The sequence below is a fragment of the Pseudophryne corroboree genome, chromosome 3, assembly GCF_028390025.1.
Source record: "Pseudophryne corroboree isolate aPseCor3 chromosome 3, aPseCor3.hap2, whole genome shotgun sequence".
NCBI classification, from domain to species: domain Eukaryota; kingdom Metazoa; phylum Chordata; class Amphibia; order Anura; family Myobatrachidae; genus Pseudophryne; species Pseudophryne corroboree.
The window spans coordinates 566082020-566100043 of NC_086446.1; the positions used below are offsets into that span (position 1 = coordinate 566082020).

At 46.3% G+C, this 18024-nt stretch overlaps 1 protein-coding gene across 1 annotated transcript in view; it reads right to left on the reverse strand.

Moving 5' to 3' along the window:
- Positions 1 to 18024, reverse strand: part of SYNGR2 (synaptogyrin 2) — a 71123-nt gene that overhangs the window by 35932 nt on the left and 17167 nt on the right. The window contains exon 2 of the mRNA XM_063961297.1: positions 9442 to 9676. Within this exon, the coding sequence (XP_063817367.1) occupies positions 9442 to 9676 (235 nt within the window). The remainder of the gene's footprint in view (positions 1 to 9441; positions 9677 to 18024) is intronic.

Here is an 18024-nt window from a genome sequence, read left to right on the forward strand (position 1 = left end):
TTAATATGGTCACTGCGTTTTATATTTGTATTTTTACACTTGTTTTTCATGTATGTTTCTTATGTTTTTGTTAGGGCTAATACAGAGTTGCGAGTCCTCTCCGCCCCCCCTGGCCAGCGCTACGAGCCGTGAACCGCACGCAGCACCTTCTGTGGTGGAACGCATGCTGCCTGGGTTGCCATGGTAATCAGGTCAAGCAGGGACCCAGAAGTACTAGGCGGCAGTGAGCAGAGAGGAAGACGCGGCGGGAGACGTGGAGGACGGCGCACTCGGCCCTGAGGGGTACTTTAGGGGGTATGTTTCTGCTTTTCACTGTGTATTGGTATGCCTTGAGGAAGGGGCACTGCCCCGAAACGTCGCTCCTTGTCAATACAATTTTCTATTATCATTAAGCCTCTGGAGTGCCTTTTTCCGCTATTTGGATATATATTATATGGATATATATTAGATAGATAGATCGCTATAAACCCATGCCGACACTATCGCCGGTCTGAGTAGTGTACCAGAATGCGTGTAAATGGACTTCAAAGTACTTTTACTGCATGCTATCTGCAGGATCCCCGAGGATAGCTGTTAAGTCAGCGCTACCTTTTGGGTAAACGTGACAAGCTTTGTCCACCCTAGGGGAAGATTCCCATCATATCCTGGCCCTAGTAGGGAAAAGATACTCCCTGAGAATTCTTTGTGGGAATCTGCAGTCTCTTGTCTGGAGATTCCCGCTCTTTTTCTTCATGAGGAGGAGGGAAATTTACCTCAGCTTTCTTCCCCTTAAACATGTGTACCCTCATCTAAGGGACAGATGAGTCATCAGCGATATGCAAAACATCTTTTATTACAATAATCATATTGAATACTTTCCTGCCATTTTGGCAGTAACCTTGCATTATCGTAGTCGACACTGGAGTCAGACTCTGTGTCGATATCAGTGTCTATTATTTTGGATAGTGAGCATTGAGAGACTCTGAAGGTCTCTGCGACATAGGGACAGACATGAATAGATTCCCTGTCTGTTCTCTAATCTTTTGTGCAATAAATTTACCTTAGCACTTAATTTCACATATCCAAACAGGTGTCGGCGTTGTCGACGGAGACACCACTCACACACATTTGCTCCATCTCCTCCTTAGGGGAGCCTTTTACCTCAGACATGTCGACACACCACACACTCAGGGAATGCTCATCTGAAGATAATTCCCCCACAAGGCCCTTTGGAGAGACAGAGAGAGAGTATGCCAGCACACACCCCAGCGCTATATGACCCAGGAAAAAACACAGCAATTTAATGTTTACCCAGTAGCGATGTTATTATCTGCGCCGAATTATGTGCCCCCCCTCTTTAAAACCCTCTCTTCTACCGTGGTATAAGCAGGGGAGAGACCGGGGAGCTTCCTCTCAGCGGTGCTGTGGAGAAAAAAACATGGCGCTGGTGAGTGCTGAGGGAGAAGCCCTGCCCCCTCGACGGCGGGCTTCTGTCCCGCTAAAAGTGTAAAATTGGCGGGGGCTCCTGCATATATAGAGTGTCTAGCTGTATATATGCTCCTTTTGCCAAATAAGAGGTTTATATTGCTGCCCAGGGCGCCCCGCCCTGCACCCTTACAGTGACCGGAGTATGTGAGGTGTGTGGGAGCAATCGCGCACAGCTGCAGTGCTGTGCGTTACCTCAGTGAAGATCATGAAGTCTTCTGCCGCCTGTGAAGTCTTCTTTGCTTCTCATACTCACCTGGCTTCTGTCTTCCGGCTCTGCGAGGGGTGACGGCGGCGCAGCTCTGGGACCGGACGGCGAGGGCGAGATCCTGCGTACCGATCCCTCTGGAGCTAATGGTGTCCAGTAGCCTAAGAAGCAGGACCTAGCTTCAGAGAGTAGGGCTGCTTCTCTCCCCTCTGTTCCACGATGCAGGGAGTCTGTTGCCAGCAGATCTCCCTGAAAATAAAAAACCTAACAAAATACTTTCTCTCAGCAAACTCAGGAGACCTCACTGAAAAGCACCCAGCTCGTCTGGGCACAGTATCAAACTGAGGTCTGGAGGAGGGGCATAGAGGGAGGAGCCAGTGCACACCAGAACCTAAATTCTTTCTTAAAGTGCCCATGTCTCCTGCAGAGCCCGTCTATCCCCATGGTCCTTACGGAGTCCCCAGCATCCACTAGGACGTTAGAGAAATAAAAAATATATATCAATCAAGAATACTCACCAGCCCCGTTCCCGTTTCCCGACCACTGCTGCCGTCCGTTTTCTGCCACCGGCGCCGCTCCTTGGATCCATAGGAGCGTATAGACACTAGAGGTCAATTATGACCCCTAGCGTCCATGACTGTCCTAAACTGCCGTGCGGTGCTCGATGACGTCAGGCGCACCGCACGGCAGGCTCCCCTAGCAGGGAAAGGTCTTCTCCGCGAAGGGAAACTAGACACTACCTCACTGCGTGTCTAGTTTTTCTTCTCAGAGAGGACCTTTTCCTAACCACCGCCGCTGCCATCCCCGTCTGGACACAGTACCACCGCCGCCATCTGGACACAGTAGCGGCTCTTGCCACGGCAGCAGCGCCCTTGGGAAAGCAGCGCCCCGGGCAAAAGTCCTGCTTGCCCGTGCCAAGAGCCGCTACTGAAGGGGATCAGTATGATTTACAGACAGTTGGTATATCAACAATGGCATCCTGGCCGCCAGTGTGCCAGGGGCGGGCGCAAAGAGTCCCCTTGCAGGCCCGGTGGCTCGCCACAGTGTCTATTCCCACTCTATAGGTGTCGTTGACACCCACCAGTGGAAACAGCCCCTGTGAGTCGGGAGTCCGGCTGTCGGTGTTGTCAGCAGTTGGTATTCCGGTGTCTGTATCCTGACCACCGGCAAATTCACTGCACCCCATACTATGTAAACTTTTATTAAAAAACAATATATTTGTTTACATTTGTTGTACAGTAATAACTACTGTAGGTGTCAAACATTATGGTAAAGGATTGTATTTAAATTTGTTCTTCAGCTACTAGTACTCTGCCAAACTAACAGCACCGCAGTCCCCATACATGGCACCCGGTCTGGTAATAGTACTGCATGCTTAAGGCATAATGGCCTAAAGAATACTGAATGAAAGAGGAAGTTATTAAAGCTGACAGGATTATAGCAAGCAGCTCCACTGACAACTAATCAATTTAAACATGACTTTTAGGGGGCGATCTATCAAACCTTCTACAGTGTACAAGTAGGGAAGTGGTCCATAGCAACCAATCACATTCCATCATTTATCAAGTACCTTCTATAAAATAATAGCTAGAAGCCATGTCCTGTTCAGAAGGTTTGACACATCTTAGTGCAGGGGTATTTAACATGCAGTCCTCCAGTTCTTGTGGAACTAGACATCCCAGCATGCCCTACCACAATTTTCCTATTAGGGAATGCTAAACTGTGGCAGAGCATGATAGGAGGTGTAGTTTCACATCAGCTGGAGGGCTGCAGGTTGAATAACCCTGTGCTATTGTATTTTGCAGGTGCCAAGACATGGAACCCTCACAGTTTTACTACCTAGGTGAAGGAGTGTTAAAATAAGAATTTACTTACCGATAATTCTATTTCTCATAGTCCGTAGTGGATGCTGGGGACTCCGTAAGGACCATGGGGAATAGCGGCTCCGCAGGAGACTGGGCACATCTAAAGAAAGCTTTAGGACTAACTGGTGTGCACTGGCTCCTCCCCCTATGACCCTCCTCCAAGCCTCAGTTAGGATACTGTGCCCGGACGAGCGTACACAATAAGGAAGGATTTATGAATCCCGGGTAAGACTCATACCAGCCACACCAATCACACCGTATAACTTGTGATCTGAACCCAGTTAACAGTATGATAACAGAGGAGCCTCTGAAAAGATGGCTCCCAACAATAATAACCCGATTTTTGTAACAATAACTATGTACAAGTATTGCAGACAATCCGCACTTGGGATGGGCGCCCAGCATCCACTACGGACTATGAGAAATAGAATTATCGGTAAGTAAATTCTTATTTTCTCTAACGTCCTAAGTGGATGCTGGGGACTCCGTAAGGACCATGGGGATTATACCAAAGCTCCCAAACGGGCGGGAGAGTGCGGATGACTCTGCAGCACCGAATGAGAGAACTCCAGGTCCTCCTCCGCCAGGGTATCAAATTTGTAGAATTTAGCAAACGTGTTTGCCCCTGACCAAGTAGCTGCTCGGCAAAGTTGTAAAGCCGAGACCCCTCGGGCAGCCGACCAAGATGAGCCCACTTTCCTTGTGGAACAGGCTTTTACAGATTTTAGCTGTGGCAGGCTTGCCACAGAATGTGCAAGCTGAATTGTACTACAAATCCAACGAGCAATAATCTGCTTAGAAGCAGGAGCACCCAGCTTGTTGGGTGCATACAGGATAAACAGCGAGTCAGATTTCCTGACTCCAGCCGTCCTGGAAACATATTTTCAGGGCCCTGACAACATCCAGCAACTTGGATGCCTCCAAGTCCCTAGTAGCCGCAGGCACCACAATAGGTTGGTTCAGGTGAAAACGCTGGAACCACCTTAGGGAGAAACGGAGGACGAGTCCTCAATTCCGCCCTGTCCGAATGGAAAATCAGATAAGGGCTTTTACAGGATAAAGCCGCCAATTCTGACACGCGCCTGGCCCAGGCCAGGGCCAACAGCATGACCACTTTCCATGTGAGATATTTTAACTCCACAGATTTAAGTGGTTCAAACCAATGTGACTTTTGGAACCCAAACTACATTGAGATCCCAAATTGCCACTGGACGCACAAAAGGAGGCTGTATATGCAGTACCCCTTTTACAAACGTCTAAACTTCAGGGACTGAAGCTAGTTCTTTTTTGGAAGAAAATTGACAGGGCCGAAATCTGAACCTTAATGGACCCCAATTTCAGGCCCATAGACACTCCTGTTTGCAGGAAATGTAGGAATCGACCCAGTTGAATTTCCTCCGTCGGGCCTTACTGGCCTCGCACTACGCAACATATTTTCGCCAATTGCGGTGATAATGTTTTTGCGGTTACATCCTTCCTGGCTTTAGATCAGGATATGGATGACTTCATCCGGAATGCCTTTTTTCCTTCAGGATCCGGTGTTCAACCGGCATGCCGTCAAACGCAGCCGCGGTAAGTCTTGGAACAGACAGGGTCCTTGCTGGAGCAGGTCCCTTCTTAGAGGTAGAGGCCACGGATCCTCCGTGAGCATCTCTTGAAGTTCCGGTTACCAAGTCCTTCTTGGCCAATCCGGAGCCACGAATATAGTGCTTTCTCCTCTCCATCTTATTAATCTCAGTACCTTGGGTATGAGAGGCAGAGGAGGGAACACATACACTGACTGGTACACCCACGGTGTTACCAGAGCGTCTACAACTATTGCCCGAGGGTCTCTTGACCTGGCGCAATACCTGTCGAGTTTTTTAATCATGTGGACGACTTCTGGGTGAAGTCCCCACTCTCCCGGGTGGAGGTCGTGCTGAGGAAGTCTGCTTCCCAGTTGTCCACTCCCGGAATGAATACTGTTGACAGTGCTATCACATGATTTTCCGCCCAGCGAAGAATCCCTGCAGCTTCTGCCATTGCCCTCCTGCTTCTTGTGCCACCCTGTCTGTTTACGTGGGTGACTGCCATGATGTTGTCCGACTGGATCAACACCGGCTGACCTTGAAGCAGAGGTCTTGCTAAGCTTAGAGCATTGTAAATGGCCCTTAGCTTCAGGATATTTATGTGAAGTGATGTATCCAGGCTTGACCCCAAGCCCTGGATATTCCTTCCCTGTGTGACTGCTCCCCAGCCTCGCAGGCTGGCATCCGTGGTCACCAGGACCCAGTCCTGAATGCCGAATCTGCGGCCCTCTAGAAGATGAGCACTCTGCAACCACCACAGGATGGATACCCTTGTCCTTGGTGACAGGGTTATCCGCTGATGCATCTGAAAATGCGACCCGGACCATTTGTCCAGTACGTTCCACTGGAAAGTTCTTGCGTGGAATCTAACGAATGGGATTGCTTCGTAGGAAGCCACCATTTTTACCCAGAACCCATGTGCATTGATGCACTGAGACTTGGTTCGGTTTTAGGAGGTTCCCGACTAGCTCGGATAACTCCCTGGCTTTCTCTTCCGGGAGAAACACCTTTTTTCTGGACTGTGTCCAGGATCATCCCTAGGAAACAGAAGACAAGTCGTCGGAACCAGCTGCGATTTTGGAATATTGAGAATCCAATCGTGCTGCCGCAACACTACCTGAGATAGTGCTACACCGACTTCCAACTGTTCCCTGGATCTTACCCTTATCAGGGAATCGTCCAAGTAAGGGATAACTAAAATTCCCTTCCTTCGAAGGGATATCATTTCGGCCATTACCTTGGTAAAGACCCGGGGTGCCGTGGACCATCCCTACGGCAGCGTCTGAACTGATAGTGACAGTTCTGTACCATAACCTGAGGTACCCTTGGTGAGAAGGGTAAATTTTGACAAGAAGGTAAGCATCCTTGATGTCCCGAGACATCATGTAGTCCCCTTCTTCCAGGTTCGCAATCACTGCTCTGAGTGACTCAATCTTGAATTTGAACCTCTGTATGTAAGTGTTCAAAGATTTTAGATTTAGAATCGGTCTCACCGAGCCGTCTGGCTTCGGCACCACAATAGTGTGGAATAATACCCCGTTCCCTGTTGCAGGAGGGGTACCTTGATTATCACCTGCTGGGAATACAGCTTGTGAATGGCTTCCAAAACTGCCTCCCTGTCAGAGGGAGACGTCGGTAAAGCAGACTTTTGGAAACGGCGAGGGGGAGACGTCTCGAATTCCAATATGTACCCCTGAGATATTACCTGGAGGATCCAGGGGTCTACTTGCGAGTGAGCCCACTGCGCACTGAAATTCATTGAGAACGGGCCCCCACCGTGCCTGAGCTTGTAAGGCCCTAGCGTCATACTGAGGGCTTGGCAGAGGCGGGAAAGGGTTTCTGTTCCTGGGAACTGGCTAATCTCTTCAGCCTTTTTCCTCTCCCTCTGTCACGAGCAGAAAAGAGGAACCTTTTGTCCGCTTGCCAACAAAGGACTGCGCCTGATAATACGGAGTCTTATTTTGAGAGGCGACCTGGGGTACAAACGTGGATTTCCCAGTTGTTGCCGTGGCCACCAGGTCTAAAAGACCGACCCCAAATGTCCCCTTTCAAAGGCAATACTTCCAAATGCCGTTTGGAATCCGCATCACCTGACCATTTTACTGGTAGAATTGGACAACGCACTTATACTTGATGCCAGTCGGCAAATATTCCGCTGTGCATCATGCATATATAGAAATGCATCTTTTAAATGCTCTATAGGCAATAATATACTATCCTTATCTAGGATATCAATATTTCCAGTCAGGGAATCCGACCATGCCAACCCAGCACTGCACCTCCAGGCTGAGGCGATTGCTGGTCGCAGTATAACACCAGTATGTGTGTGAATACATTTTTGGATACCCTCCTGCTTTCTATCAGCAGGATCCTTAAGGGCGGCCATCTCATGAGAGGGTAGAGCCCTTGTTCTTACAAGCGTGTGAGCGCCTTATCCCCCCTAGGGGGTGTTTCCCAACGCACCCTAACCTCTGGCGGGAAAGGGTATACAGCCAATACTTTTTAAGAAATTATCAATTGTTATCGGGGGGAAACCCACGCATCATCACACACCTCATTTTATTTCTCAGATTCAGGAAAACTACAGGTAGTTTTTCCCTCACCGAACATAATACCCCTTTTTGGTGGTACTCGTATTATCAGAAATGTATAAAACATTTTCCATTGTCTCAATCATGTAACGTGTGGCCCTACTGGAAATCACGGTTGTCTCTTCACCGTCGACACAGGAGTCAGTATCCGTGTCGGCGTCTGTATCTGCCATCTGAGGTAACGGGCGCTTTAGAGCCCCTGATGGCCTATGAGACGTCTGGACAGGCACAAGCTGAGTAGCCGGCTGTCTCATGTCAACCACTGTTTTTTTATACAGAGCTGACACTGTCACGAAATTTTCAACAGTACATCCACTCAGGTGTCGACCCTCTAGGGGGTGACATCACTGTTACAGACACTCTGCTCCGTCTCCACATAATTTTTCTCCTCATACATGTCGACACAAACGTACCGACACACAGCACACACACAGGGAATGCTCTGATAGAGGACAGGACCCCACTAGCCCTTTGGGGAGACAGAGGGAGAGTATGCCAGCACACACCAGAGCGAAATATATATATATATATATATATATATATATATATATATATATATATATATATATATATATATATATATATATATATATATATATATATATATACATACATACATACATACATACATACATACACACATATATATATATACACACACACACACACACACACACACACACACACAGGGATAAACTTATATAAGTGTTTTTCCCCTTATAGCTGCTGTATGTTTTAATACTGCACCTAATTAGTGCCCCCCTCTCTTTTTTTAACCCTTTCTGTAGTGTAGTGACTGCAGGGAAGAGCCAGGGAGCTTCCCTCCAACTGAGCTGTGAGGGAAAATGGCGCCAGTGTGCTGAGGAGATAAGGCCGCCGAAAAGGGGGCGGAGCCTATCTCCCGTTTTTCTGTATATTCTGGCAGGGGTTAAATGCATCCATATAGCCCAGGAGCTATATGTGATGTATTTTTTTGCCATGTAAGGTATTTTTATCATGTTTTATTGCGTCTCAGGGCGCCCCCCCCAGCGCCCTGCACCCTCAGTGACCGGAGTATGAAGTGTGCTGAGAGCAATGGCGCACAGCTGCAGTGCGCTACCTTATTGAAGACAGGAACGTCTTCTGCCGCCGATTTTTCCGGACCTCTTCGCTCTTCTGGCTCTGTAAGGGGGCCGGCGGCGCGGCTCCGGGACCCATCCAGGCTGGGCCTGTGATCGTCCCTCTGGAGCTAATGTCCAGTAGCCAAGAAGCCCAATCCACTCTGCACGCAGGTGAGTTCGCTTCTTCTCCCCTTAGTCCGTCGATGCAGTGAGCCTGTTGCCAGCAGGTCTCACTGAAAATAACAAACCTAAACTAAAACTTTCACTAAGAAGCTCAGGAGAGCCCCTAGTGTGCACCCTTCTCGTCGGGCACAGAAATCTAACTGGGGCTTGGAGGAGGGTCATAGGGGGAGGAGCCAGTGCACACCAGTTAGTCCTAAAGCTTTCTTTAGATGTGCCCAGTCTCCTGCGGAGCCGCTATTCCCCATGGTCCTTACGGAGTCCCCAGCATCCACTTAGGACGTTAGAGAAATGTAAAATATTACAACATCCAGCTGGACATAGCAGATGATGTGGGAAGTAATTTGAAGGCATTTAGAGTCAGAGTCAATCAGACAAATAAGGCATGGCAAGGGGTTAATTAAAAGGGTGCTTAACCCATATCTCCTTTCAGCAAAAAAAACCCCCAAAAAAATGGGTACATACCTGCGAAGCCCAAGTCTGACATTACAATGTACTTTCTGGTGTTGATGTTGCTGAGCGTTGGGAAGTAAGCATCTAATCCCAGAAATAACAGTGACCCTATGAAGGCTATAATTCCGATCCCCTCCGCATAGTGGCAAGCATCACTTTTATTAAAAATGCAGTATAAACCTCCTCCTTCTGGGCTACTACTGTAGCAATCAGTCAAAATACAGGCGAAAACAATGAGTGCAAAAACCTATAAAGAAATAGAACAAAAATGTAGGATTAAAATCAGCAAGCTCCTACAAATCACCCTATACATAAACTGCTGCAATTAATGTGAAGTGTGGTCACATTTTGTGGCAGGTAATAAAACTTCTGGTAATAGCTTATTCAGTTTATTTGCATCCTAGAACATTGCAGAAATTAAATTATGGATTTTGTTTAGTCACTATTTTGGCGACTACTTACATCATTGTGCTTATTAAATCAACGCTGATCAGAAAGAAGATAGTTGTACATAATACAGTTCATAGTTTATTGGCTATTAGTACATATTTAAAATGCAAGTAAATATAAATAAATAAATAAATGAACGAACGATCAGGGAAAGAAAACCTCAAATAATCCACAGCCTTTAGGAGACACACTGGGGCCGATTCAATTGTTTTCTGCACTCCCTGCTGGGCGTCTATAGCTATGGGCATCTATTGGTGCACTTAAATTGTTGGTCCGCTCAGATTCCAATTACGAGTTAAGGCACTGGACTGCTCCGGGTATAGCCACACAAAGTGGGTAAACTAATCTAGTGTGCTTGAATGGGCGTCCAAAATCCAGGTTTACTACAGACTTTTTAAATGCATTCTTTCTTGCGCATCCTGAAGTTGTGTGAAAAAAAAGTGTGCGCAGCGGTTGATGAGCATCTACCGGAGGAACAATTGAATAGCTCCAATAGATTGCCATTCCTTCAGACACCAGCAGGTGGTGCACATCACATCTGGATTGGCCCCACTGATTTATTTTTGTAGTTTCCATCTGTGCTTTTCAGCCACATATGTGTATTTTCCAAGAGAGTTAATGATATTTGTCGCCTTTTGATAAGACTCAAAACTGCTCTCTAGATATATTGGTATGTAATGCAGAAAGCAGAACAAAAAAAAAAAAAAAAAAAACTTGTCTTATCCCATAAAGAGAAAACAACACTGCCTCAAACGCTGAAAAGAGAAAGTGAAACAAACAAAAAAAAAAAAAAAAAAAACACATACAGAAGCTGAAAGTAAAAAAAAGACAATAAAAGTCACATGATTTTGAACACAATTAAGATGCTCTGACTAAGGCCCTCATTCCGAGTTGATCGCACGTAGCAACTTTTTGTTGCTTCTGCGATCAACTTGACGCCGCCTATGGGGGAGTGTATTTTAGCATAGCAGGGCTGCGATCGCTTGTGCAGCCCTGCTATGCTAAAAAAAAAAGTTTCCTGCAGAACAAGACCAGGGTCAGACCTACTTACCCTGTACAACAGATCCAGCGACGAAGGTCCCGGGAATGACGTCAGACATCCACCCTCCAACCGCCTGGACACACCTGCGTTCGGATCTCAACGCCCGGAAAACGGCGAGTAGACGCCCTGGAACGCCTCCCCGCTGTCAATCTTCTTGCGATCGCGCTAGCGATCACCTTCTTCTTTGTTCTAGCCGCTACCCGGCGAACAACGACGTGCATGCGCAGTTTTAACCCGTTCGCACCGCAGCGAAGAACCGCTGCATGCGAAGGGGTCGGAATGACCCCCTAAAGCCACACAGGGCAGCACGCATGGTGTAATGGTTATCATTACTGCCTCACAGCACTGAGGTCATAGGTTCAATTCCCAATATGGCCATGTGTGCAGTTTGTATATTCTCCCCGTGGGGAAGTAGGTTAATTGGCTCCAAACCAAAAAGTAACCCTAGCATGAATGTGTGTGCATGTACATGTGGTAGGGAATATAGATTGTAAGCTCCACTGGGGCAGGGACTGAGGTGAATGGCTCTGTAAAGCACTGCGGAATGTGTGAGCTATATAAATAACTGGCAATAAATAATAATACAGGCACTGGTAGGATTTTCAAGAAACAGTGATATTTATCAACTTGCCCAAAATGTGGACACACTGCACAGACCGGCAGTGCAGGGTTAGGATTTGGCTACGGGAGAGAAGAATTAGGCATTAGTGGGTGTTTAGGGGTTAAAAAACAACACCAAAATATGAGACTGCGCTTCTCACTTTGCTCACAATTTTATCAAATATATAATAAAAACTTATACAATTACAAATACCGGCCAGTATTATAAAATTACATTACACAAGATAAATACAGATATATAATATATCTATATATACACACGTAATATATACAGTGGGGCAAAAAAGTATTTGGACAGCCACCGATTGTACAAGTTGACCCACTTAAAAAGATGAGAGGTCTGTAATTTCCATCATACGAACACATCAACTGTGAGAGACAAAATCTGAAATAAATAAATATTTGTACAATCAAAAAGTTTTACTCAATACTTTGTAATATAACCTCGGTTGGCAATTACAAAGGTCAAACATTTCCTGTAGTACTTGACCAGGTTTGCACACACTGTAGCAGGTATTTTGGCCCACTCTTCCATGCAGATCTTCTCTAGATCTGTCATGTTTTGGGGCTATCGCCGGGCAACACGGACTTTCAACTCCCTCCACAGATTTTTTATTGGGTTGAGGACTCCACTCCAGGACCTTGAAATGCTTCTTACAGAGCCACTCCTTAGTTGCCCGGGTGGTGTGTTTGGGGTCATTGTCATGCTGGAAGACCCAGCCACGTTCCATCTTCAATGCTCTTACTGAGGGAAGGAGGTTTTTGCACAAAATCTCACGATACATGTCCCCATTCATCCTCTCCTTAATATGGATCAGTCGTCTTGTTCCCTTTGCAGAAAAGCAGCCTCAAAGCATGATGTTTCCACCCCCATGCTTCACAGTGGGTATGGTGTTCTTGGGATGCCATTCATCATTCTTCTCCCTCCAAACACTGCAAGTGAAGTTTATACCAAAAAATTAGATTTTGCTCTCATCTGACTACATTACATTCTCCCAATCCTCCTCTGGATCATCCAGATGGTCACTGGCAAACGTTAGACGGGCCTGGACATGTGCTGGCTTAAGCAGGGGGATCTTTCGGGCGCTGCAGGATTTCAATCTATGACGACTTAGTGTGTTACTAATGGTAACCTTTGTGACTGTGGTTCCAGCTCTCTTTAGGTCATTGACCAGGTCCCCCGTGTAGTTCTGGGCTGATTCCTCACCGTTCTCAAGATCATTGATACCACACAAGGTGAGATCTTTCATGGATCCCCAGGTCGAGGGAGATTGTCAGTGATCTTGTATTTCTTCCTTTTTTTAATAATTGCGCCAACAGTTGATCTCTTCTCACCAAGCTGCTTGCCTATTGTCGAGTAGCTCATCCCAGCCTTATGCAGCTCTACAATTTTGTCCCTGGTGTCCTTAGACAGCTCTCTGGTCTTGGCCACGGTGGAGAGGTAGCAGTCTGACTGTTTGAGGGTGTGGACAGGTGTCTTTTATACAGATAACCAGTTCAAACAGGTGCCATTAATACAGGTAACGCGTGGAGGATGGAAGAGCTTTTTAAAGTAGTAACAGGTCTGTGAGAGCCAGAAATCTCGCTGCTTGGTAGGTGTCCAAATATTTATTTTCCACAAGAATATACAAGTAAATTGTTTAAAAAATCATACAATGTGATTTCCTGTTTTGTTTTTTTGTTTTCAGATTCTGTCTGAAGTGTACCTATGATGGGAAATTAGACCTCTCATCTTTTTAAGTGGGTCAACTTGCACAATCGATGGCTGTCCAAATACTTTTTTTCCCCCACTGTATGTCATTATCTCAGTAGGGGACCCAAAAATGTGGGATTTGGGATTTTGAATCTTGGATAAGGGATACTCAACCTGTACTAAACTTAAATTCAGCATACCAAATGAGCCATTAAAATTTAGCAGCCTGTGTGAACAGATCTCCACACCAATAATTTTCCTTGTCAGGTGTCTACAATACAGATGTTATATTATATCTCAGTCCCAGTGGAGTTTCCACTAAAAATACTTCCATCTTTATATCCATATGGAATAATGGGTTAATAAAGCACAGTCCATTTAGTATGCAGCTTTTTCTAAATTAATAGCACAGTCAGTTTAGTATGGAGCTTTCTCCAGATTAGTAGCACTTTAAAAGCAGTTAGTATTGCATTAGTGTGCACACATACAATAGCAGCATTTAAACTAAATAGAATCCAACCAGTGATTATGGTACACTATGCAATGCAACCAAATGTAGTACTTCTCCCTGCTGCTGTTACAGCAAACAGCCTTGCCCGGGATCATACGTTAGTATGCAGACTCCTGCTTTTCTCCCCTTAGCATTGGGGTATAGCAGTAAGGAAATTCACCGGCCAGCTCAGCAGTGTTAAGATGAAGCAGCTAAATGCTGCAATTCTTAAGAGAAATGTCCTGTCCTGTGACATACGTGTTTCCCCGCCTCCGGACTGGTGACACTGAGAAAGCCGCCGATATCTCTTTGGGATCAAATCCTCGAGATAAGCTGCTCCCACTTCGATTAATGACAGCGCCAGTTGTATGCTTGTAGTATGGTTTAGCCTTACTTACTGCAGGATCAGCACAACATCATTGACAGACTGCAGGACACCGCTAGAGCCGCCGGACCTGCTGTAACAGGCAGGTCACCACTAGACCACCAGGTAATTTTTGGCAACGTTCTAATCATGTCGACATTTCACCAGTCCGGATATGATCAATGTCGATATTACGACCATGTCGACAAAATATACCTCAGGAGTACATTAGACAGGGCTTCCCAAACTCTGCCATTACAGTCCAGGTTTTAAGAATATCCATGCTTGAGCACAGGTGACTTAATTAGCACCTCAGTCAATTTGATTTAAACATCTGGACTCAAGCATTGATATCCTTAATATGTGGACTGTAATGGCGGAGTTTGGGAAACCCTGCATTAGGATATCAAAAATGCCTTGACCTGAAGACACTAATGGTTTTATATGGGAGGAACAGACTTAATCCCTGCCTGAAACTGGCAGCATTTTAGTTCTTAAAATAGGTAAACACTATACAATTTTCTCCCCAATCCAGCTGGTTGGAATGAAAATCTAATACTTTATAGAAGTAAATGAGAATAGACCATTTGCTCCTAAACACTGGAAAAATTTATTTTTCCCCCTCAAAATTCTACACACAATACCACATAATGACGTTTTTGTTTTTTTAGATTTTTGCAAATGTATTAAAAATAAAAAACTAAGAAATCAAAATGTACATAACTATTCACACCCTTTACCATGAAGCTCAAAATTGAGCTCCTGTTTCCACTGATCCTTGAGATGTTCCTACAGCTTAATTGGAGTCCACCTGTGAAAAATTCAGTTAATTGGACATGATTTGGAAAGGCACACACCTGTCTATATAAAGGTCCCACACTTGCTTGGTTTGTGCTCAGGCATGCACTGTCATGACGTCAAAGGAATTGTCTGTAGACCTCCGAGAAAGGATTTTCTCGAAGCACAAATCTGGGGAAGGGTACAGAAAAATATCGGCTGCTTTGAAGGTCCAATGAACACAGCGGCCTCCATCATTCGTAAATGGAAGAAGTTTGGAACCACTAGGACTCTTCCTAGAGCTGGCTGGCCATCTAGACTGAGCGATCGGGGAAGAAGGGCCCTAGTCAGGGAGATAACCAAGAACCCAATGGTCACTCTGTCAGAACTACAGCATTCCTCTGTGGAGAGAGGAGAACCTTCCAGAAGTACAACCATCTCTGCAGAAATCCACCAATCAGACCTGTATGTTTGAGTGGCCTGACGGAAGCCACTCTTTAGTAAAAAGCACATGGCAGCCCACCTGGAGTTTGCCAAAATGCACCTGAAGGACTCTCAGACCAAGAGAAACAAAATTCTCTGGTCTGATGAGACAAAGATTGAACTCTTTGGTGTAAATCCCAGGCATCATGTTTGGAGGAAACCAGGCACTGCTCATCACCAGGCCAATACCATCCCTACAGTGAAGCATGGCGGTGGCAGCATCATGCTGTGGGGATGTTTTTTCAGTGGCAGGTACTGGGAGACTAGTCAAGATAGAGGGAAAGATAAATGCAGCAATGTACAGAGACATCCTGGATGAAAACCTGCTCCAGAGTGCTCTTGACCTCAGACTGGGACGACGGTTCATCTTTCAGCAGGACAACGACCCTAAGCACACAGCAAAGATATCAAAGGAGTGGCTTCAGGACAACTCTGTGAATGTCCTTGAGTGGCCCAGCAAGAGCCTAGACTTGAATCCGATTGAACATCTCTGTACAGATCTGAAATGGCTGTGCACCGAAGCTTCCCATCCAACCTGATGAAGCTTGAGAGGTGCTGCAAAGAAGAATGGGCGAAACTGCCCAAAGATAGGTGTGCCAAGCTTGTGGCATCATATCCAAAAAGATATATGAGGCTGTAATTGCTGCCAAAGGTGCATCAACAAAATATTGAGCAAAGGCTGTGAATACTTATGTACATGTGATTTCTTAGTTTTTCATTTTTAATAAATTTATGAAGAGTTCAAAAAAAACTTTTTTCACGTCATTAGGAGGTATTGTGTGTAGAATTTTGAGGGGAAAAAATAAGATTTTACTCACCGGTAAATCTATTTCTCGTAGTCCGTAGTGGATGCTGGGAACTCCGAAAGGACCATGGGGAATAGCGGCTCCGCAGGAGACTGGGCACAACTAAAGAAAGCTTTTAGGTCACCTGGTGTGCACTGGCTCCTCCCACTATGACCCTCCTCCAAGCCTCAGTTAGGACACTGTGCCCGGACGAGCTGACATAATAAGGAAGGATTTTGAATCCCGGGTAAGACTCTTACCAGCCACACCAATCACACTGTATAACTCGTGATACAATACCCAGTTTAACAGTATGAAAACAACTGAGCCTCTCAACAGATGGCTCAACAATAACCCTTTAGTTAACTGTAACTATGTACAAGTATTGCAGACAATCCGCACTTGGGACGGGCGCCCAGCATCCACTACGGACTACGAGAAATAGATTTACCGGTGAGTAAAATCTTATTTTCTCTGACGTCCTAGTGGATGCTGGGAACTCCGAAAGGACCATGGGGATTATACCAAAGCTCCCAAACGGGCGGGAGAGTGCGGATGACTCTGCAGCACCGAATGAGAGAACTCAAGGTCCTCCTCAGCCAGGGTATCAAATTTGTAGAATTTTGCAAACGTGTTTGCCACTGACCAAGTAGCAGCTCGGCAAAGTTGTAAAGCCGAGACCCCTCGGGCAGCCGCCCAAGATGAGCCCACCTTCCTTGTGGAATGGGCTTTTACTGATTTAGGATGCGGCAGTCCAGCCGCAGAATGCGCCTGCTGAATTGTGCTACAAATCCAGCGAGCAATAGTCTGCTTAGAAGCAGGAGCACCCAGCTTGTTGGGTGCATACAGGATAAATAGCGAGTCAGTTTTCCTGACTCCAGCCGTCCTGGAAACATAAATTTTCAAGGCCCTGACTACGTCCAGCAACTTGGAATCCTCCAAGTCCCTAGTAGCCGCAGGCACCACAATAGGTTGGTTCAAGTGAAAAGCTGATACCACCTTAGGGAGAAACTGAGGACGAGTCCTCAATTCTGCCCTATCCATATGGAAAATCAGATAAGGGCTTTTACATGACAAAGCCGCCAATTCTGACACACGCCTGGCCGAAGCCAAGGCCAATAACATGACCACTTTCCACGTGAGATATTTTAGATCCACGGTTTTAAGTGGCTCAAACCAATGTGATTTTAAGAAACTCAACACCACGTTGAGATCCCAAGGTGCCACTGGAGGCACAAAAGGGGGCTGAATATGCAGCACTCCCTTCACAAACGTCTGAACTTCAGGCAATGAAGCCAGTTCTTTCTGGAAGAAAATCGACAGAGCCGAGATCTGTACCTTAATGGAGCCTAATTTCAGGCCCATAGTCACTCCTGCTTGTAGGAAATGCAGAAATCGACCTAGTTGAAATTCCTCTGTTGGGGCCTTTTTGGCCTCACACCAAGCAACATATTTCCGCCATATGCGGTGATAATGCTTTGCAGTTACATCTTTCCTGGCTTTAATCAGCGTAGGAATGACTTCCTCCGGAATGCCCTTTTCCATCAGGATCCGGCGTTCAACCGCCATGCCGTCAAACGCAGCCGCGGTAAGTCTTGGAACAGACAGGGCCCCTGCTGCAGCAGGTCCTGTCTGAGCGGCAGAGGCCATGGGTCCTCTGAGATCATCTCTTGAAGTTCCGGGTACCACGCTTTTGGCCAATCCGGAACCACGAGTATTGTTCTTACTCCTCGTTTTCTTATTATTCTCAGTACCCTTGGTATGAGAGGCAGAGGAGGGATCACATAAACTGACAGGTACACCCACGGTGTCACCAGAGCGTCCACAGCTATCGCCTGAGGGTCCCTTGACCTGGCGCAATATCTCTCTAGTTTTTTGTTGAGGCGGGAC